Genomic DNA, 22,230 nt, shown 5'->3' on the forward strand with positions numbered 1-22,230 from the left:
TACATGTAAAAGTATAAACTATTAATATAACAATGGATTCATATTGAATACAAGTATATTTGATTCTGTTTACATGTAGAAGTATAAACTCATTGTATAACAGTTAATTAACATTGAATTCAAGTATATTTGATTCTGTTTACATATAGAAGAATAAATTCATGGTATCACAGTGAATTCACATTGAATACAAGTGTATTTGATTCTGTTTACATGTAGAAGTATAAACTCATGGTATCACAGTGTATTCACATTGAATTCAAGTATATTTGATTCTCTTTACATATAGAAGTAAAAAATCATGGTATCACAGTGTATTCACATTGAACACAAGTATATTTGATTCTGTTTGCATATAGAAGTATAAAATCATAATATAACAGTGTATTCACATTGAATACAAGTATATTTGATTCTGTTTACATGTAGAAGTATAAACTCATGGTATCACAGTGTATTCACATTGAATACAAGTATATTTGATTCCTTTTACATGTAGAAGTATAAAATCATAATATAACAGTGTATTCACATTGAATACAAGTATATTTGATTCTGTTTACATGTAGAAGTATAAACTCATGGTATCACAGTGTATTCACATTGAATTCAAGTATATTTGATTGTTTACATATAGAAGTTTAACCTCATGTTCTCAGAGTGTATTCACATTGAATACAAGTATATTTGATTCTGTTTACATGAAGAAGTATAAACTCATAATATAACAGTGTATTCACATTGAATACAAGTATATTTGATTCTGTTTACACGTAGATGTATAAACTCATGGAATCACAGTGTATTCACATTGAATACAAGTATATTTGATTCTGTTTACATGTAGAAATATAAACCCATGGTATCACAGTGTATTCACATTGAATACAAGTATATTTGATTCTGTTTACATATAGAAGTATAAACTCATGGTATCACAGTGTATTCAAATTAAATTCAAGTATATTTAATCCTGTTTACATATAGAAGTATAAACTCTTGGTATCACAGTGTATTCACATTGAATACAAGTATATTTGTTTCTGTTTACATTTAGAAGTATAAACTCATGATATAACAGTGTATTCACGTTGAATACAACTATATTTGATTCTGTTTACATCTAGAAGTATAAACTCATCGTATCACAGTGTATTTACATTGAATACAAGTATATTTGATTCTTTTTACATGTAGAAGTATAAACTCATAATATAACAGTGTATTCACATTGAATACAAGTATATTTGATTCTGTTTACATGTAGATGTATAAACTCATGGAATCACAGTGTATTCACATTGAATACAAGTATATTTGATCCTGTTTACATATAGAAGTATAAACTCATGGTGTCACAGTGTATTCACATTGAATAGAAGTATATTTGATTCTGTTTTCATGTAGAAGTATCACACTGTATTCATATTGAATACAAGTATATTTGATTCTGTTTACATGTAGAAGTATAAACTCATATTATCACACTGTATTCACATTGAATTCTAGTATATTTGATCCTGTTTACATATAGAAGTAAAATCTCATAGTATCACAGTGTATTCACATTGAATTCAAGTATATTTGAAGCTGTTTACATATAGAAGAAAAAACTTATGGTATCTCAGTGTATTCACATTGAATACAAGTATATTTGATTCTGTTTACACGTAGAAGTATAAACTCATGAAGTCACAGTGTATTCACATTAGTATATTTGATCCTGTTTACATATAGAATTATAAACTCATAGTATCACAGTGTATTCACATTGAATACAAGTATATTTGATTCTGTTTACATGTAGAAATATAAACCCATGGTATCACAGTGTTTTCACATTGAATACAAGTATATTTGATTCTGTTTACATTTAGAAGTATAAACTCATGATATAACAGTGTATTCACGTTGAATACAACTATATTTGATTCTGTTTACATCTAGAAGTATAAACTCATCGTATCACAGTGTATTTACATTGAATACAAGTATATTTGATTCTTTTTACATGTAGAAGTATCTATACTCTATAAAAATATAAGGAAAAATGTGGGAGGAGTTTTGGGTCTCTTGCAATGAGCGCATCCTGTGATTGGCTGTAACTTGCCGCTGGCGTTGGGAGGAATTGGTAGGATAGGACTTTGGAAGACTAGATGCGTAAAAGGTGGACGAAATCGTGGAAATTGACAATTTTTCAGTCCATGGGCATTTAGTAGGACGGGTGGACGAGACAGCATGTGAGCCGACGGACAGGGGCAATAAATAGGTTGACGGCCAACTAAAACGGACATTTTGGTGGGCAGTAAGTGGGTTGAGGGGCAGAGACTGTGAGGAGGATGATAAACAGAGGCAACGATATGGTCGACGGGGCCCCTACAGTGGTTATTTTTGCTGATCTCATTGTTGATCGACGGGCAAAGAGGGGGTTGACGGTCAGAGAGGGGGTCGACGGGCAAAGACTGTTAGGGATTAGATAGCCAGAGGAAATATATAAGTTGACGGGCAACTTAATTGGGCATTTTTGCTGGCAGCGAGTGGGACGACGGGCAGAGACTGAGTGATTCGACGGGCAAATACAGCGGAAATTTTGGCCGGCAGTGATTGGGTCGACGGGCAGAGACTGTGAGTGAGTCGACGGGCAGGTACAGGGATTGGGTTGACGGGCACAGACTATGAGGGGGCGGACGGGCAAGGCAACGAAAGGGTCGACGGGCAACTACAGCGGTCGTTTTGGAGGACAAAGAGTGCGTCGACGGGCAGAGAGGGTGTTGACGGACAGAGGCTGTGAGTGATGTGACGGGCAAAGGCAGCAAGTGGATCGACGGGCAGAAGCAAAGAGTGGGTCGACGGGCACCTACAGCGGTCGCTTTGGCAAGCAAAATAGGTTGATGTGCAGACTATGAGGAGGAGAACGGGCAACTAGGCGGCCACCTTTGCGGGTAGAGACAGTGAATGGATCAGCGGGCAAAAAATGGGAACGCAGAAAGCTTAAAGAGTAGACGGGCAAAAATTAACCGTTAACAGTTTGGCAGAATTAAATGGCGAAAAAAGCGTTAAAAATACGCTAGCGCCACCTATCTCCCGGCCCTGGACGGGCCCAAAGTTACTAGTAAACTCATAATATAACAGTGTTTTCACATTGAATACAAGTATATTTGATCCTGTTTACATATAGAAGTATAAACTCATGGTGTCACAGTGTATTCACATTGAATAGAAGTATATTTGATTCTGTTTTCATGTAGAAGTATCACACTGTATTCATATTGAATACAAGTATATTTGATTCTGTTTACATGTAGAAGTATAAACTCATATTATCACACTGTATTCACATTGGATTCTAGTATATTTGATCCTGTTTACATATAGAAGTAAAATCTCATAGTACCACAGTGTATTCACATTGAATTCAAGTATATTTGAAGCTGTTTACATATAGAAGAAATAACTTATGGTATCACAGTGTATTCACATTGAATACAAGTATATTTGATTCTGTTTATACGTAGAAGTATAAACTTATGGTATCACAGTGTATTCACATTGGATACAAGTGTCACCTACGGTGCTGCCCGGCAGCATTGGGCAGGGCTGTGGGAGGCAAGGGCCTTCTACGTCGTCGTCGGGTTGTCTCGTTTTGTTTTTTGTCAGTCTTCTACTTGTTGTAACCAAGTTACCTCGTCAGTGTTTCGATTTTTACGTTTTGATTTTCCCTGCCCCGTCTTAAAGACAGTTTGTCCTTACGTTTGTCCTCTATGTTTTGTTCCCCCGTTCTTCTCACAGAAATACAGTGTGCTTAAATTCCCCCAAGTAAATTCTCTTATCTTTCTCTGCAACGCGCCTGCAAGTACGTCAGGTGCGTTACAACAAGTAAATTTTATCCTGTTTACAGATACAAGTAAAAACTCATAGTATCACAGTGTATTCACATTGAATACAAGTATATATGATTCTGTTTACATGTAGAAGTATAAACTCATTGTTAACCACCGAAATAAACGAGATGAAAATGTGGCTAACTCAGTGGCCAAAAGAGCCACGCTGCGATGTATTAAACACGACACGAGCTACAAAAGACGAAAACGGGAACAACAGGTTGCGATTGCAGCCACGATGAAAACAAAACAGAGTGACCTCGTTGCCGCATCTCCCTCCGTCTTCGACTGCGGCGGAAATGCAGAAAAAGGGTGAAACAAAAGTAGGGCGCTAACGCGAACATTTAGCTTTAGGTGTAAATTGGGTGGCGGAAGTGTAAGGGAGGGTAGCCTATAGCCAAACCAAAGGGTATTAGTTTAGCCAAGGTCAGACAAGTTCAGACTTGTCTGCCCCTCGGCATGACTTGACTTGAATGACTTGAACACACACACACACACGTACATACAGACATACAATACGAAAATTAAATTAACATTAATTACTAACGACATCTGTCGTTAACAGCGGGGCCTGTTACTGATTAAAGAGAGATACAATTATACATCAGTAACATCAGATACATTCAGATTCTAATAGGCATAATTTGGACACCGGGCGGTGGTATTCTCCAGTAGAGGTCTTGTCGAACACCGACCTGACGATTCCATCTGGACTGGGGATGATCCGAGTTACTCGACCAATAGGCCAATGTCCTCTAGGAGAGTTCGGGGCCAGAACAAGCAAGGTATCGTCCACAGCCAAATTCTTCTTATCGAAAAGCCATTTTCGACGGTCAGTGAGTGTGGGGAGATATTATTGAAGCCATCGGCGGCAAAAATGTGTCGTCATGACTTGCAAAGCTTCCCAATGTTTTCGAGAATACAGTTTCTCGTCCTCGATGACGTCGTCTTCGGTGTTAGGCGAGCTCTGGACTAACAAAAAATGATTAGGGGTAAGTGGTTCGGGATCTCGAGGGTCCACACTGACATAGGTCAGTGGACGTCCATTCAACAACGATTCGGCCTGAATCACGAAACCACGTAAAAGCTCTTCGGTAAGAGGACGTGATTCCACAATGGCCTCCAGAGCCACCTTTGCTGATTTTACGAGACTTTCCCAAACGCCTCCGAAATGTGGCGCTAATGGTGGTGAAATATGCCATTCGATTTCTTGTTTCACCATTTGACCAACGATGTTTTGCTTCTTGAGACGCTCGATGCCTTGTTGGATTGCCTTGTCTCCAGCAACAATTTGAGTTCCATTATCGCTATACACGACTGACGGGCGACCTCTTTGGGCGGCGAACGAAGCAAAGGCGATAAAAAAAGACGACAAGTCGAGTGAGGCTGCAACTTCCAAGTGTACCGCTCTAGTGTTGAGACAGGTTATCAGAAAAACATATCGTTTTACTTTGCGACGATAAATGGTGATGTTGCACGGGCCGAAATAGTCCAAACTCACATGAGTGAATAGACGTTGGAACGAAATAAGACGATGACGCGGAAGCGGGGCCATTAAAGGAATGCAGGGAGTAGCTCTATGGCGTTTGCAAGTAAAGCACTTGTGCAGATACCTTTTGATAGCCACTCGTCCTTTAATGATCCAATATTGAGACCTTATTGAGCTGAGCAGTCTTTCTGGAGATGGGTGAAACAGGAGATCATGCTCTCTCATGACGATTAAACGCGTGAGGGGATGATCGTGAGGCAGGATTTTGGGATGCTTGATGTCGAAGGAAAGGGGGGCGTAATTCAAGCGACCTCCTACTCGCAGTATTCCTTCTTCATCCAGAAATAGTGATAAAGTAATCAGCGTCGAACTCAATTTTAAAGATTTTTTATCCTTTAAAGCCTCTATTTCTTCGGAATATATATCCAATTGCGCAGATTTGATGCAATGATTAGCAGCGTGCTGAATGCATTTGACACCAATGCGTGATTTGTCACGATCCAGCAATTTCAATTTCGAGTTGGAAATGAAACGAAGGATCCATGAAACAATTTGCATCACTACGTCGTAGTTGGAATTTCGTTCCAAAAGTGAGCGGAGCCTATTTTCTTCAGTGGGGCCGTAAACAAGCCCAATCCAGTTGGAGGCTGATACCCCTTGATCTTCGACAGAAGGTTCGGGAAGTTTAATGGTTATCGGCTAGGCGTATTCTTCTTGCTGCAAGAAGTCTGGGCCATTAACCTAACGGTAATTCTCCATCATCTCATCAGGGATAAGTCCTCTGCTGCACTCGTCAGCTGGATTTTTGATTCCTGGGACATGTCTCCATTCAGTTGGTTGAAAATGCTCTAAGATTTCGGATATTCGATTTGCGACGAACGTCTGAAAGCGACATGTCTTTGTGGCTATCCACTGGAGGTCAGTTTTCGAGTTAGACCAATAGATGATTTGATTGTTCCACTAGGTTGAATTACTTCGGGAACTTGGTCATCCCAGTCAACACCGACAAGCCACAATTCTTGTAGAATTCTTTTGGCGCTAAGGATCACTGGTGATAAAAACCCCAGTGAGTCATACAAGGTAGACACAGCACTCAAGATCCGACGCTTAGTACTCGCTTTGACGTCGGTTTTAACATCAAAGATGAAGCTGTCAATTTTGCTGTCATATAAAACACCTAAGGTTCTCTCCGTGGGCAAATCCTCTAGATCCAAATTCAGGCGAGGTTGATTACGATCACCTTCTGGTACACGTGACAATATCCGTCGAGATGAAGAGAGCCATTGGTTCAGATGGAATCCTCTAGCAATGCTGTAGAATCTTTGACCACTCGACTAGCCTCCTCTTTCGTGTAAAAAGAATCCAGAAGGTTATCTACATAGAAGTTCTTGTAGACTCGTTCAGCGGCTTCAGAAAATTCATCACGATATCATCCGAAGCATCGAAGACCACTCTAACCTTTTCAGGTTTCCGAGGATTTACGACTCCATGTTGGGGAAGGTACCAATTTCTCCCAAAGGTGCCCTTCAGTTCACTTTCTTTGAGAGGCCGAGCGAATCCCTTTGCCACATAGTCATCGATTACGGCTTTGTATCTCTCAGCAAAATTAGAATTGTGAACGAATTTGTTTTTGATAGAGAAAAGTCGATGCAATGCACTATTGTAATTGTCGGGTAATGCGATATCATCTGAAACCCATGGTATTCCTACTTCATACCTGGTTCCGTCGAATTGAATAGTTGCATCGAATTTCTTCCTCGCTAGTTTATGCTCGGTTGATTCTAGCGGTTGAGCTAGAGTTACAATTGGAAAGATTTCCGTTTCCAACAATTTCTCAACTTGGCGCAAAAGCAATGCTTCCGTCGGTGATTCTTGTACATGGTAGCAGCGTTTTTGCACAGTCAGCAAGGGTTTGTTCGAACGACAAACTGTTGAATCATGTTGCTGTGTCCCTAATGTTAGATCGCCACCGCAAGTCCAACCAAATGGCGTCAATAAACCAAAAAGAGCGTCAGTTCCAACAGGAGGTAGTCTTTCATCGAGACGAAAGTGCAGCCATTGGTTTCCCGCTCCAAAAAGGATGGTTGGTTCTCCAATATCAACCAGTTTTACGTCTTTGAGATCAGGGTAACGACTTCGGATCTCCATTAACTCTTTCGGTGGGCATGGTAACTTTAGGTACTGAGTCGGCACAGTAGAGTCCTGCTTTAAATCCGATTCCAAAGATCTATCATGAGCCTTCACAGTCGGACTAACCGTAGTTGATTGAAACTGTGGGTCTTGGCCGTGAAACGAGCCAAAGGATACATTCCTTGCATTCCTTTTGCATTTGAGCTGTTTAGCTACATCCTCTCGAATTAAGTTAATGGTCGCTCCTGTATCTAGAAAAGCGAAAGTTTCTATTTCCACCCCGTTAGCTTGAAGTAAAACAGGAACGATAGCTAGGGAAGTGTTGATAGCGGTATTCCTGTTATTAATGGTCATTGCGCGACCATCAGATGACTTTGCTGGTGACTGGACTGTGTTTTTAGTTGCTGAAGTATTCACGGGATAAACTCGAGGCACTCCGTGCAATAAGGGATGGTGTCGTTGACCACAGTTCCCAATGTTGCAGACGATTTCGGTGGGACACTCAGTTCCCCGATGTATTCCAATCAGACACCTAAAACATAATCGTTTCTCTTTTACCCACTCCACTCTAGCTGTAACATCTAGATCTTTGAATGTGGAATAGGTTTTTATCGAATGGGCGTTATCACAATAAATGCATTTCCTAATAACGCTTTTCTTCAGCGATAACGAATTACTCTCAGAGGGAGGACTTTGCTGCGGTGTCTTGACTAGTGGAGTTGTGGAGGTTTGAAAAACAACAGGACCTTTTCCAAAGAGAGGGTTTGGTGGAAGGATTAGCACTTCCCACTTTCTTTTCTTTCTGTGGAGCTGGTGATCTATGAGTAGACGGCCTGGTAATCAAATCACCCATCACCATCTCGTCTATCCACTTTGCTAGATCCTTGAGATTAGCTCGTGTTGGAGTCATCCGGTACACTTTAACGCCCTTAGTTACACGGTACACTTTAACGCCCGTACTTACACGACAGGAGAGTCATCCTTGCTTATACTACAAACGGAAACTTGTTGTTTATGATTTATATTTATGTTAACCCTTTAACTCAAAAGTCACTGTCATTTTATGAATCAGTGGAATAAAACACACAATGTTCAGTACTTGTTATTGTTTTTGAAAAAAAATATCATGACTTATTTTTAGATCTAAACCGGGATTCAAACGAAAATTCAAGAGGTACCATTACACGACAGGAGAGTCATCCTTGCTTATACTACAAACGGAAACTTGTTGTTTATGATTTATATCTATGTTAACCCTTCAACTCGAAAATCACTGTCATTTTATGAACCAGTTGAATAAAACACACAATGTTCAGATCTTGTTATTGGTTTTGAACAAAAATATCATAACTTAATTTAAGATCTAAACTATGAATCAAACAATAATTCCTTAAACTCAAAATCACTGTCATTTAAGAATCAGTGGAATAAAACACACAATGTTCAGTACTTGTTATTGGTTTTGAATAAAAATATTATATTTTCATTTAAGATCTAAACTGTGAATCAAACGAAAATTCAAGAGGTACCATTACACGACAGGAGAGTCATCCTTTCTTATGCTACAAACCGAAACTTGTTTTTGTTGATTTATATTTATGTTAACCCTTTAACTCGAAAGTCACTGTCATTTTATGAATCAGTGGAAAAAAACACACAATGTTCAGTACTTGTTATTGGTTTTGAATAAAAATATCATAACTTAATTTAAGATCTAAACTGGGAATTAAACGAAAATTCAAGAAGTACCATTACACGACAGGAAAGTCATCCTTGCTTATACTACATACGGAAACTTGTTTATGTTCATTTCTATTTATGTTTACCCTTCAACTCGAAAATCACTGTCATTTTATGAAAGAGTGGAATAAAACACACAATGTTAAGTACTTTTTTAGTGGTTTTAAATAATAATATCATGACTTAATTTAAGATCTAAACTGTGAATCAAACGAAAATTCAAGAGGTACCATTACACGACAGGAGAGTCATACTTGCTTATACTACAAACAGAACTTGTTATTGGTTTTGAAAAAAAATATCATGACTTAGTATAAGATCTTATTTGTGAGTCGAACAAAAATACAAAAGGGTACCATTACACGACAGGAGAGTCAATCTTGCTTATACTACAAACGGAAACTTGTTTTTGTTGATTTATATTTATGTTGTAAGGACTCCCGCTAGAGTGAAGACTTTAAGTAAAATTAAGTTAACTGCATTTAGTTAAGTGTTTGTACAACCTTATATTCCTTTTCCCCCCCATTAACCTCCTTTCCCTCGCTTTCTCTTTTATGACTGTCTTCCGCTTGACCGAGGTGTCGATGACACCCAGTCTTATCATTGACCTTGTTCCTTCTTTCACACCAGTTCGCATGGACTGCGAACTGGTAGCACATTCCTTCATCTTTATTGCCCACTCTAACCTTATAGCGTCCGCGTCTGGGGTGTGGTATAAAACCCACCGTCTCTTAGATGTTCGAGTTAGTTCCCCTTTTAGCAGTCGTGTGTAGTTGTTGCACTTTGTGTTCCCTACTATCGTGTAGAACGCTAATAACAATTGTTGCAGAAATTAACGATTCGTGCCAAGACTCACCGTACGCACCGTGTCCTCTTATACATCGCCGCTCCCCGCTGCCAGCCCGACCCGTGCTTCCAGACCCGACGTCGCGGTACTCACCGTCACCAACAAGGCGTTAACATGTCATCAACTCCAGCGTAAGTTACCTTCCATCTAACTTTGCTAGCTTTCCCTACCTTAGGTTCTCTTCATATCCGGGCAGCTGACGTGACTGGCTGACGGATCTTAACAAAAATAACCGTAAACCACCCACACAATCCGAAATACGACTTTTAATTGTACTAACACTATTTTATGTATTTATCACTCTGCTTGCGTGAAATCAAATCAGTCACGTCAGACGTGGCTTATTACTTATTGCATCTGGTGGCAGCGAAGTCGAACCATGACCTCGTTCCTTTTTTTACCGCCTCGCGCCGCTACAAACAGATGATTCGCTCGTTCAGGCTCCGTGGTGCGGACACTATGCGTCACATGCACATTTAATGAACGGACATGCGTCGGGTAGTTTTCTGCGTAGCGTGATTGAACGTGAGGGTCGTTCTACCTTATTTATGTTGACAGAAGCCATCTTTATTTTTTGTCGAGTTCGTCCAGCGACGGATTTAGGATTCAGAAACCCCATTTTTTTTGTTTAAACACCACTCCCTTATTCTGCCGTGCAGTGAACCGTGATTGCTCACGCGGTAGTAGGAATTCACGAAGAGGGATTTTTCTGTATTTTCAAGCCAGAATATATTTGAGCCAATAATACTGTTCCACAATGCCCTCACACTAAGTCACGCCAACTCACGCCGACTCACGCCGACTCCCGAAACCCTCAAACCGCCAGGAAAAAAATAATTCTTTTTTTTTTAATTCTTGTTATGTCACTCATGCTCGTGCATAGACTACCCAGGGAAAGTTGGTAACCGTGATTGCTCACACGGGAGTAGAAATTCACGAAAAGGAATTTTTGCGTGCTTTCAAGCCAGTAGACCTTTAAGCCTACTGTTATTACTACTGTTCCACAAAGCATTCACGCTAAGTCACGCCGACTCCCGCCTACTCCCGAACACCCAAGATTGGGAGAAAAGGCCGCCTCACCCATTTAGCTTCGTTCCCGCGTGCATAACATCCGTGTAAAATTTTAATGGTAAAGGACGAGAGCAGCGCGGGAAAGAAGATTCCGCTTCTTAAGCGTTGCGGGAGGTCCTTCAGTCAATCCTTCCCATCATTCAGGACGGGCCCAGGACCAAACTAAGCCGCAGTAAACCAAAAATACATCGACGAACAATTAGAGAAGTTTGAAAACACCTGCAAGGAAAGCCAAGGGTCAGGAGAAGGATATTTAACGCCACAGGAAGTACGGGAACATGCAAACGAAGACGAGTGGGCACACCTGGGCGCCCGACCAAAAAACCCATACCCCCAACCAACAGCCCCCCTAGTAAATTTCGATATCCCCAACAACACAGACCGAAGAAAAGCACAATTCGCCCAGCAAAAGAACGTATTCCGGAACCACGCACAGTCCTTATTTAAAGACAGTGACACAGAGGAGGAGAGAAGAGAGCTGTTACGCCAAGCAAGCACTCTCCTACACGAAACAGACCCTTCCCACACACCTAGTAACCAGAAAAGGACCTCCTTCCACAGCCAATATTAGCACTCCCGCATCCACGATATTCCAGAAGACGAGCTAATCTTCGAGCTAGAGCTTCATCTGGAAGCTAACGGCCGAATCCGCCTAAGTGACGAGCACACCAGGGTCTCGTTGCTTTCTCTTCTAGCGCTTTACCCCTCCCTCGATACTCCAACCAGACTTTTCGAATTTTTAAACCTACGGACGGGGTACACGCTAGTTCTACCTCGTTCGTACGACAGCAGTGATTCGTCCCTTCTATCGACGCACCAACCCCACCGCTGAGAACCGACACAGTACAGAGCACCGAGGAGCGGCTTATCGACGTACCCACCCCAGACTTTTCCAGACCCGACCCAAACTTACCCGATCCAACCGAGTTCAGTCCCGTGACGACCTTGGATCGCGATACAATCGAGGAAACACCCGGGAAGCCCAATCCCCGCAAAGAGACAGATAAATTTACACCTCCGACTTCGACAAGCACGCCAATCGCCTCGCCAATGATGTCCCACCACCACACCCTACATCCTACACCAGTGTCCGGCCCCCCATGCCCTACGTCGATGAAGACACCGTCAAACAGGAAGGTGTCATTTACACCAGTGCTCCCCCTGTATGAGGCGGGTGCAAGCAAACCGTCTCCAGTACAGGCGAGCACGTTCTTTGAGACGTACGAAAAATAATTGACCCGCCTCCTAGAAGCTGGCGTCGACACGAAGACAGCGGTCAACCCCACGAGAACCCTTGCCCAAGCAGAGCAGAACCAACCAACGGCAATCACAGACATCTTACAAGGAACCACCAACCCGTACCCGACTTCAACACTACAGAGGGTCACCCCATTACCCGTACCACAGTGGGGTTATAACACCCCCCCCCACCAATCCGTTTACCCCATTTGGACAACCCTCCCAGAGCATTGCCCTCCAAGGTTTCGTAGCTTCAACACCAGTCAACCCACCATCCAGTGGGCAGCAAAACCCCCACTGGCTAAACACACAACCACCCTCCACCCTACACCCAAGAATCCCAAGTACCAGCTGTCACTCATCCGTAACAAGTGTAGCCATAGACGACAAAATTAGGAGGGCACAACAGGAACAGGCAATGCAAGCCTCTGGTTCAGTGACAATCTTTTGCGATCGTCAGAGTTCTGGTCGTTTCGACGGTTGGGCGGCTCACATGCAATCAGCCCTCGATCTAGGCAACTTCGATGAAGCTAGGAAATTACGCTTAATGCGCTCTAAACTCTACGGAGAGGCTGCTGAAGAATTCGAAACATTCAAATTAGATATTCCTATCCGATCCCAAGAGTACGCAGCAGTGAAAGCACGACTCTTCAAACTCTTCCACTCGACAGAAACATGGTCACAAAGAAGTGTCCAATTTCACAACATGAAGAGGGAGCCGGAGGAAAACATGCGCCGCTACGCAAATCGTATCCGCAAGCCGTTCCATATAGCTTACCCTATGGATGGGATATTAGATTCAGCTACCGCCGCATCCCGGGAGCAAATGATGATGGACAGGTTTCTGGAAGGTCTACCTAGCGACGTGCAAGTCCCCTTACAGTATAAAAAGTTTGCATCGTTCGAGACGCTTATCGATCGAGCCGAACTTACCGCATTAGCTATTGAAGAATCACAGACGAGAGTTAAAATCCATGCAGCATACTCATCAACGAACGCCACAACCCATCAAAATGGACTGACCAGCGTGCTGGAAGCCCTAAATCGCTTTAGCACAAAGGTTGACCAAAGTGCCACGACTCACAACGCGGAACTATAACAGAGTCTAGCAGAAATAAAAAGGCAATTAGAACAGAGGCCCTCTCAGGTTGGTGGAAGACAGAGATACCCGAACGTGACGCAGCCCGAAGCTTTTAAAACGGCAGCCCTTTTTTTGCGAATTCCACAACACCTGGGGGTTTCACACCGAAACAGACTGTTTCACCAAGCTACAACAAAAGAACGAACTTTGCCACCTGTGCCGAAACATAGGGCACCGACATAATTTCTGCCCTACAATCCGGAACCCAAGACCCCCTCCACCATCAGGGTATTATCCCAACACTCCAGCGACACCAACCGGAAACCTGCGGTCGCAGGCGGAAAGCTAGAAACCACCGAATCAATTGTTGGGCCACTCGGTGGGTGCCCCAAGCCCCAACAATTTTTCAAATCCGTGTCCAACCAAGTTACCACCCCAAGAATTAGACTAAGAGAAGGGAATTGTTCATTCAAAGCGTTAGTAGACAGTGGAGCAGGCAAAAGCCTCATAAGTAGTCGACTCTTCGAAAGACTACAGCAACAAATGTAAGAATTCAGACACACAAGAGAAGTAGCGGTAAACCTTTTTCGATGTAAGCAACAGGCGCCTGGTCTGCCAGGGCACCGTAATAGTAGATGTTCTCGTCGAGGACGAGAGGCCCGTGAACCATTTCAACAAGAGTTATCGTCATTCTGGAAATTATGGAAGAATGCGTACTAGGTTTAGACGCTCTTTATGAAAATAATGTCACGTGGAGATCACGTGACATACGCGTGAGACACACCCCACACTCATCTCCTTCTTGGAAACAACCAAGGGCGAATGTACGAGTACATTCGACCTTGCTTTGTCTGAATGTTGCGTTAGCAACACAGGACGTTTACACCTTCTCTAACGCTTCGGGGAAACAAGCAAGGGCGAATGTACTCAAACATTCGGCCTTGCTTTGTAGTAAATGGTTAAAGGTATCTTCTTCTTTTATAGAAACAAGCAAGGGCGGATGTACCCGTACAACCGGCCTTGCTTAGTAATAAGTAATACAGTTCGTCGGTATGGTTATCTCGATTGTTCGTAGAAACAGCAAGGATGAAAGCACTCGATGATTCAACCTTGCTGTTCGCCTACCATAAATAGGCGATGTAGTGTCTCTTGAATGCAATGTTCTTACTTGACGTCCTCAAGTGTGGACGTCCTAATACACTCGTGTTACACATCACCCCCAAGTGTAACAAATGGTGGAGATGCAGCATTACTAAGGAGACAAGGCAAGGAAGTTTATCTTATAGTATTATTCATTGTCAGAGGTGAAAATCGTTTATGGGCTCTACCACAAGCGGCTTAACCAACGGGTTGTGCCAAATCTTAAATTGTTGGATACGGAGCCACGTTTTCGGCTGACAGTGGGTAAGACTATTTGGTTTCTATTAGCTTTCTCTCGAGGAAATCGTTTATTACTGTGACAAGATTTTGAGGTATTGTAATGCAGCAAGACATTAATAATTTTTTTTGCCGGAGGTAAATGAGGAAGTCATCGAATCGACGTTGGCCTAGTTGTCCAAGGAATCCGAGCAGACGTTTACACCCTTTGCCTCCATCTACGCGCCAGGTACCGGAACAGCAGCTGGAAGAAAAAACTGTTGGGCCGGACAGCACAGAGGACGTAGTGGGGAGTGGGAAGCGGGTAATCCAGGCTGAAAAAAGGTTGGAGAGTACTGCGAAAGATCTTGAAGAATCTTACGTAGACAAGAGTATTGAGGCAGCTAAAGAAGGTAGCGAAAAAAGTGAAGACGACGAGTTGGAGAGTACTGCGAAAGATCTTGAAGAATCTAACGTAGACAAGAGTATTGAGACAGCACAAGACAGTAGCGAAAAAAGCGAAGAAGCTGAGTTGGAAATTACTACGAACGATCTTGAAGAATCCGACGTAGAAGGGAGTATTGACAACGCACACGAAAGTAGCGACGGAAGCGAAGAAGAGGTAAACGTGGACAGCGCTGACGAGGAGCAGTTATTTGCAGATACCGATAGTGATTCAGGTACTGGCATTATGCCTCCTCAGATAAAATTTTTGATTCTGAAGGTCTTTAAGGCAACGCCAGAAGATGACGCCTTCGACTGGCTTGAGCGTTACGAGTCAACGGGAGCGTACAATCAATGGGGCGATACCGAGCTAAGGGCGAATTTCAGCATGTATCTGGACGGGCAAGAAAATGGTACCTTGCTCCACACTGCCGACGGAGTGGCGTGATTTACCCATACGACCGGGGGTTGGCCTCAACGCAGCTGATCTTCCGGCAGTAACCGGAGTCAGAACACTGTTTTTGAAAGAATTTCAGCTGTCGGAGCCAATATATTCGTTTGAACTTCTGATCATGGTACTATTACTGGTGTTGGCAACAACTTATCTCAGTTACCAAATTGTTTGGTGGAGAGGCCGTATGAGGGCCCACGAACAATTAGATGTTCAAGACGATCACTTCCTACCGCACCTCGAACAGGTGGCAGAGGTTTGACACGACATTTCCTTTTTGAATGTTTCTTTTTGGGTGTTCTTTTGGAATTTTTGTTTTCGGGATTTTTTGTTTGTTCTTTAATTTGGTGTGTTGGGTTTTCTGATTTAGGGTTTTAGGGCTTTTGGGGTTACCGTTCTGGGGGTTTTATTTTAGTTATCAAGCGGTCGGGGGCGACCGCCTTCACAAGGGGGGATCTGTCACGTGGAGATCACGTGATATACGCGTGAGACACACCCCACACTCACATCCTTCTTGGAAACAAGCAAGGGCGAATGTACGAGTACATACGACCTTGCTTTGTCTGAATGTTGCGTTAGCAATACAGGACGTTTACACTTTCTCTAATGCTTCGGGGAAACAAGCAAAGACGAATGTACTCAAACGTTCGGCCTTGCTTTGTAGTAAATGGTTAAAAGTATCTTTTTCTTTTGTAGAAACAAGCAAGGGCGGATGTACTCGTACAACCAGCCTTGCTTAGTAATAAGTCATACGGTTGGTCGGTATGGTTATCTCGATTGTTCGTAGAAACAGCAAGGGTGAAAGCACTCGATGATTCAACAATGCTGTTCGCCTACCATAAATAGGCGATGTAGTGTCTCTTGAATGCAATGTTCTTACTTGACTTCCTAAAAAGTGGACGTCCTAATACACTCGTGTTACACTTCACCCCCAAGTGTAACAATAAGTTTATGATCGACGGTCGTGAGAGGCGAGTCTATCGAGAGAGGGAGTCTGATCAACTCCAAAACGATGACAAACGTACAATGATGGTGGCTGTTAAAACGAAAATACCTCCATCATCCGCATGCGTGGTGGAGAGCGAGAATAGTGACGGCAAGCTCTCTCAACACTGCCTGTTTTCTAGTAAAAAACCCACGGTTACCCGCCGGTCTTCGACTGGATTCTTTCGTCTCTACAAAACGTGACAATGGGATGTTCAGAATTGTGAAAGTCAACGAAACAAACCACACTATCTCCCTTCCTCGCTACACCATCTTAGGTCATGTGGTTTTCGAGCCACCTACACTCATAGCATCTTGTTCCACCAAGCCTACCACCATCGACCCCACCATCTTCGAAGCCTCCCTCCCAGATGTTACGGAAACCATAAATGGGGAATTGCGCAAATTTCTCCTTGAAAAACAAAATATCTTCGCATTTCAAACACGCAATCTGGGGAACACGGGCCTGGTCAAACACATTATTGACACTCAGGGGAAAGGGCCCATCCGCAAAAGGCAATACAGAGCATCCCCCCGTCAACGAGAGGTTGCAAAGAAAATCATCGACGAACTACTAGCAAACAATATTATACGACCCTCCCTCTCCCCTTGGGCGGCCCCAATAGTGTTAGTAAAGAAGGTGACAGGTGTCGACCGCCTGTGAATTGACTACAGAAAACTAAATGCGATCACGAAAAAGGACTCCTTTCTTCGTGCCCGCACACCTTGCCTTTCTCCGCTTCAACCTTGCCCCGCATTGACGACGTGCTTGACCTGTTACAAGGCCAAAAATGCTTTTCCACTCTAGATCTGGCATCAGGGTACTGGCAAATAGAAATGGACGAACAGTCAAAGAAGAAGACGGCGTTCATCGTTGAGAAAAATTTGTATGAATGGAATCGGCTCGCCTTCGTTATGACTAATGCCCCAGGAACCTTCCAACGATTGATGAATTTTGTCCTTAAGGAAGAGATAGGAAAGACTTGCTTGGTTTACCTAGATGACATTATCATCTTCTCTAAGACTCCCTTAGAACACATATCGAGCCTGCGGAAAATCTTTTATTTACTTGAAGAGGCAAATCTCAAGGTGAAACTATCAAAATGTAGATTTTTAGAGACATCTGTCCAGTACCTCGGCCACGTCATCTGAGCAGAGGGCGTAGCACCAAACCCCGCCAAAATCGAATCCCTAGTAAATTACAGAAAACCACTTTCTGTTAAAGAAATACAGTCTTTTTTGGGGTTAGCGTCATATTACCGACGGTTTATCAAGGGGTTCTCCACAGTGGCCCACCCCCTCATACATCAAGCGAAAGGTAAACCGCAGGACAGGATAAAATGGGGGCCTGCTGAAGAAAAATCCTTCGAATTTCTTAGGAAATGCCTGATGACCGACCCTGTTCTGGCCTACCCGGATTTCACTAAAGAATTCCTAATTTACACTGATGCCAGCGATTATGGACTAGGAGCCGTTTTGTCCCAAATACACGACGGAAAAGACCAACCAATCGCCTACGCCAGTAGACACCTGAAGAAAGCAGAAACCAAGTACTCTACCATCGAGACGGAAGCCGTGGCCGTGATTTTCGGTATAAAGCGTTTCCGCCATTACCTTCAGGACGAGCCATTCGTTATCATCAGTGACCATCGCCCGCTGCAGTGGTTGCAGACGTTTAAAGACGAGACGGGTAGATTAGGAAGATGGTCAATATTGTTGGCTCACCTCAAATACTCGACAAAGTACCGGCCGGGTCGAGTCAATGAGAATGCAGATTTTCTATCCCAAATTCCGGTTAATTCAGTTCGAACAGCCCCTGAAGAAGATGACGCCATACTCCGCGAACAGAAAAAAGATTCGTTGTGTATGGACATAACAAATTACTCAGAACATGGATCCCTTAGTGAAGAGAATACAGACCAGATTTGGGCGAAAGAAATCGAGCTGTATGGCATTGCGGGTGGCCTGCTGTGTCATACACAAGAGCCCATCTCAAAGAAGAGACGGAGGTTCGTGCAACAACAAGTGGTGGTTCCCTTCAGCCTAAGAAAACAGCTATTGAACGAGTATCACGACTCCCCTCTATCCTGCCATCTGGCATACCAGCGGACTTGCCTCCGGATTAGAGACAAATACTACTGGCCAACAATGCTCCCCGACGTAAAGGAGTACTGCCTCGCTTGTAAACCCTGTGCCCTCCAACGACGATTGAATCTTCTGGCCTTCTTAAACCCCCTAGACCTCACCTCAGGACCCATCGAGATCTTAGGGCTAGACTTCTTAGGGCTAATTCAACCACAATCCCTGAAAGGGAACAATCACATCCTAGTAATTACTGATTACTTTACGAAATGGGTAGAAATTATCCCTCTAGCAGACCAGACCGTCCTTTCAACGAGCAAGGCGCTAGCAGATAGAGTCATTTTGTATCATGGTCCCCCAAGGGCCATTGTCACCGACCGTGGTTCGAATTTTACGTCCGAGCTGTTCACCTCACTTTGTAAGACACTTCAAGTTAAACAGTTGAGGACCCCTGCGTACCATCCACAGACTAATGGCTGAACCGAAAGTTTTAACAAAACCGTAGTAGAAATGCTACGGAAATACATGAAACAGGGTTTCTCTAAATGGGAAGAAGTGCTAGGCCCAGTTGCTTTCACCTACAGGAACTCTGTACACTCCTCCACCCTAGAAACCCCCTACTTCCAAAATCATGGCCGCGATCCAGTAGTGCCTATTGACCAATTTTTACAAAACCCAGCAAACATCATCATCCCATCTGACTACAAAAGCCAGCTAATGCAACGTCTTCACGAGGCCTTCGTATTGGTTAAAGCACTTGACCCAAGCCAGGGAACAGAAAAGGACCCAGTACGACAAGCGAGATCGTGATCAAGCATTCAACATCGGTGGCAAGGTGTTAATCGACGTAAGAACGCCAATGGCAGGCACAAGCAAGAAACTCATCCCCCGTTTTATGGGGCCATACCGCCTCACAAACAACAACCATACCCCATAACCAAACCATACCGCCTCAACTCACGACAATGTCGAGGAAAGGCGATGGATATATTACTGGTCCCAACTCGTTCGCCCTGGAAGGCCACCCATTCGTGGAAACCAGTTGGCTTCGGACGGCGACAGAAAAGATGACCAACTGTCGCCTCGAAGAAGTGACCTTACAGAGCGAATGCCCGAACTGTACCATCAGCTCTCCACTTGGCGACCTCCCTGGAGCAATAAACGGCCCTTTCAAACAGAACCTCGTGACCCTCGTCTGGGACGATTCCTGGAAGGAAGTGAAGCCGTGTGAGTTAAGGGTTATCGAAAAGGGAATTGGCGTCAAATACTCAACCGAAAACGACACTACCTTCCGTATTCGGGAGCCAATTAAGCAGCTGGATTTTATATATTCAATAATAAACAGTTCCATCTGCGGAGGAGGAAACCACTGCCTACCATTCGGTTCTAGGAATGGACAGAGTCGTCATCGCGGTTCGGGAAGCCGCCAAGGGAGCCGATCTCGTCGAGATGATGCCCAATAACGCGGACGCCGTAGCCAAGATGGCGCTGTCCGAACTGACACGGGCGGAGATCGAATATGCCAGTCATACACAATACATCAGAGACTTCGCAATGGACATTTCAAACCACCTGGCCCGAGAAATTCGTAACCTGCAATGTGAAAGCCGGAAAACCGCCTACCATGCCGCTGAAGCCGATGGTTAGCCGCTAAGCATCTGGACCTTCCATTATGCACCAAGCTACTGGCGGTCGGGGCATCGTATCCGTTTTGCAGTTTTTTTCCCAGCAACGTCACCTTCGAGACGGTTTTCACGCCATGTGGAGCCCAACGTCGGTGGGGCAACCAGACCATCAACGTGGAAGGTTGGAAGCTCACGAAGTACTCCGATTGCTACGGGCACGCAAACTTCGTCAACTTTAACGGCAAAGCAAACACCTTCAAGAACAACACCTGGATGCCAATCAACCCCAACCTAGATATACAAGGCCGCCGTTTCATCGACACTATGCCCCTGGAGGTCGATAACTTGTTGGGCATGATACTGCAGTTGCACCCCACAAAAACAACGTCGCATCCCCTAAGTGCTTCAACCATCATGGCCGACATCCTGGCGTACATACAGATGGGCTATGTCACAGAAATGTTGGGCAAACGAGACGTCAACACAGTCCTCGTCCACCCCGGACAAGCACAAAACGTCTCCTTCATGGCAAGGATCGGATACTGGCTTCGGAACTTCGGCATCATGTCGGGAGTAGGAGTATCCATTGCTCTGGCAACGTGACGTGCAGTTGGTTAACGCCACCTCAGTCTGCTCATCAAGACATTGAGTTGGGGCCCCAAGCAACCAACAACTTGGCCCCAACTGCTCCGATCACCATTGTCAATATACCCCCGCCCCCAACTCCCGCCGGTTCCGCAGGGCGGCTAGGGTTAAACCAACAACCATACCTCATCCCACCCACTTCACATCCTCGTAGCCTAGCCCAACACAGAGAAGCAGCAGCCCTTTTCTCGCGTCCCTAGTATTAGAACCCCACGCGTTGATTGCCCCCCTTAATTTTCCCACGTATCATGCAATGTCGTAGATTTTATGTTAGTGTCCCTTAAAATCAACCCACCCAAAATCGTGCCGAGTATACCATGTACCCCATAACACCCCACCAACCCATCGATACCAAGCGTTCCTAATCTTTACCGGACTCTATTCCTAAGCGCCAATCCCTAAGCTCCTATCCCTTCCATCCACGGATGATCGGGAAGACCAGAAAGGTGGACAAGCGGCCTGGATCCCCGACCCGGACGAGGAAGACATCCTCTACTGTGCAGACTACTCGTCTGACATGGAGGAATTCCGATACGTGGTGGCCTGCCCAGATAACGGATAGGACATCCCGTATTGCGCGGACAACCCCGACGACGACGAAGTTATGTACGACGCAGACGTCTCAGGTGACATCGACGACGTCTCCCTACTCTCGGTAGACGACCCCTGGGAAGAAGACTCCTTTTCCTCAGGCACCTCCAACCTCCGCTTAGATCCGATCGCACTACTCTAAGACAGGTCCTCACCATACTGTATGTCACCGGCAAGTGACGTCCAGGAAAGAGGCATAGACATTGCAGCGCTAAACGACAGCATCGCGAGGCTTCGTGGCGGAAAATGCAATGTCAGCTTCGTCAGCAATCATTACTCCCTGGACTCCGACGAAGAGGACCTGGCAGCAGTGCGGTATGTCGAACGCAGCTATAGGTTACCCGCACAAAAGGAGCCAGAGTACGGATGGGAGATCGGTGAGCTGGACGCGTCCGGGAATCATTCGTGGAGCTGCAACGAGGAGCCCTGGCCGAGGTCACCCACCGCTTGTGACGAAGGAAGAACCGCCGAAGAATAACTGACCCCCTTACGACCCAACCGCCCTACGCAATGCTGATTGCAGGACGCAATCTTGTAGGAAGGGGAGCTATGTAAGGACTCCCACTAGAGTTAA

General features: G+C 44.3%; 1 protein-coding gene and 2 pseudogenes across 1 annotated transcript; 2 read left to right on the forward strand and 1 right to left on the reverse strand.

Annotated features, from left to right (window-relative positions):
* Positions 1–4,734: 4,734 nt before the first annotated feature.
* Positions 4,735–6,654, reverse strand: LOC123467730. Its single transcript, XM_045167533.1, has 4 exons — positions 6,611–6,654; positions 6,345–6,531; positions 6,117–6,282; positions 4,735–6,032 (listed from the first exon to the last, which is right to left on the reverse strand). The coding sequence occupies exons 1-4, from the start codon at positions 6,652–6,654 to the stop codon at positions 4,735–4,737; spliced, it is 1,695 nt and encodes a 564-aa protein (XP_045023468.1).
* A 6,134-nt stretch (positions 6,655–12,788) lies between these two features.
* On the forward strand, positions 12,789–17,377 carry LOC123467731 (annotated as a pseudogene).
* Positions 17,378–19,760: 2,383 nt separating this feature from the next.
* LOC123466373 lies at positions 19,761–20,659 on the forward strand (annotated as a pseudogene).
* The last annotated feature ends 1,571 nt before the right edge of the window (positions 20,660–22,230 follow it).

Source organism: Daphnia magna, unplaced genomic scaffold, assembly GCF_020631705.1.
Source record: "Daphnia magna isolate NIES unplaced genomic scaffold, ASM2063170v1.1 Dm_contigs217, whole genome shotgun sequence".
Lineage (NCBI taxonomy): Eukaryota > Metazoa > Arthropoda > Branchiopoda > Diplostraca > Daphniidae > Daphnia > Daphnia magna.

Coding starts and splice junctions, on each gene's coding strand:
- LOC123467730 (XM_045167533.1), bottom strand. CDS start 6,654: ATGGCTCTCTTCATCTCGACGGATATTGTCACGTGTACCAGAAG. Junction 6,283..6,344: donor GGGATGACCAAGTTCCCGAA/GTAATTCAACCT, acceptor ACTGACCTCCAG/TGGATAGCCACAAAGACATG. Junction 6,033..6,116: donor TGAGATGATGGAGAATTACC/GTTAGGTTAATG, acceptor CTTCTGTCGAAG/ATCAAGGGGTATCAGCCTCC.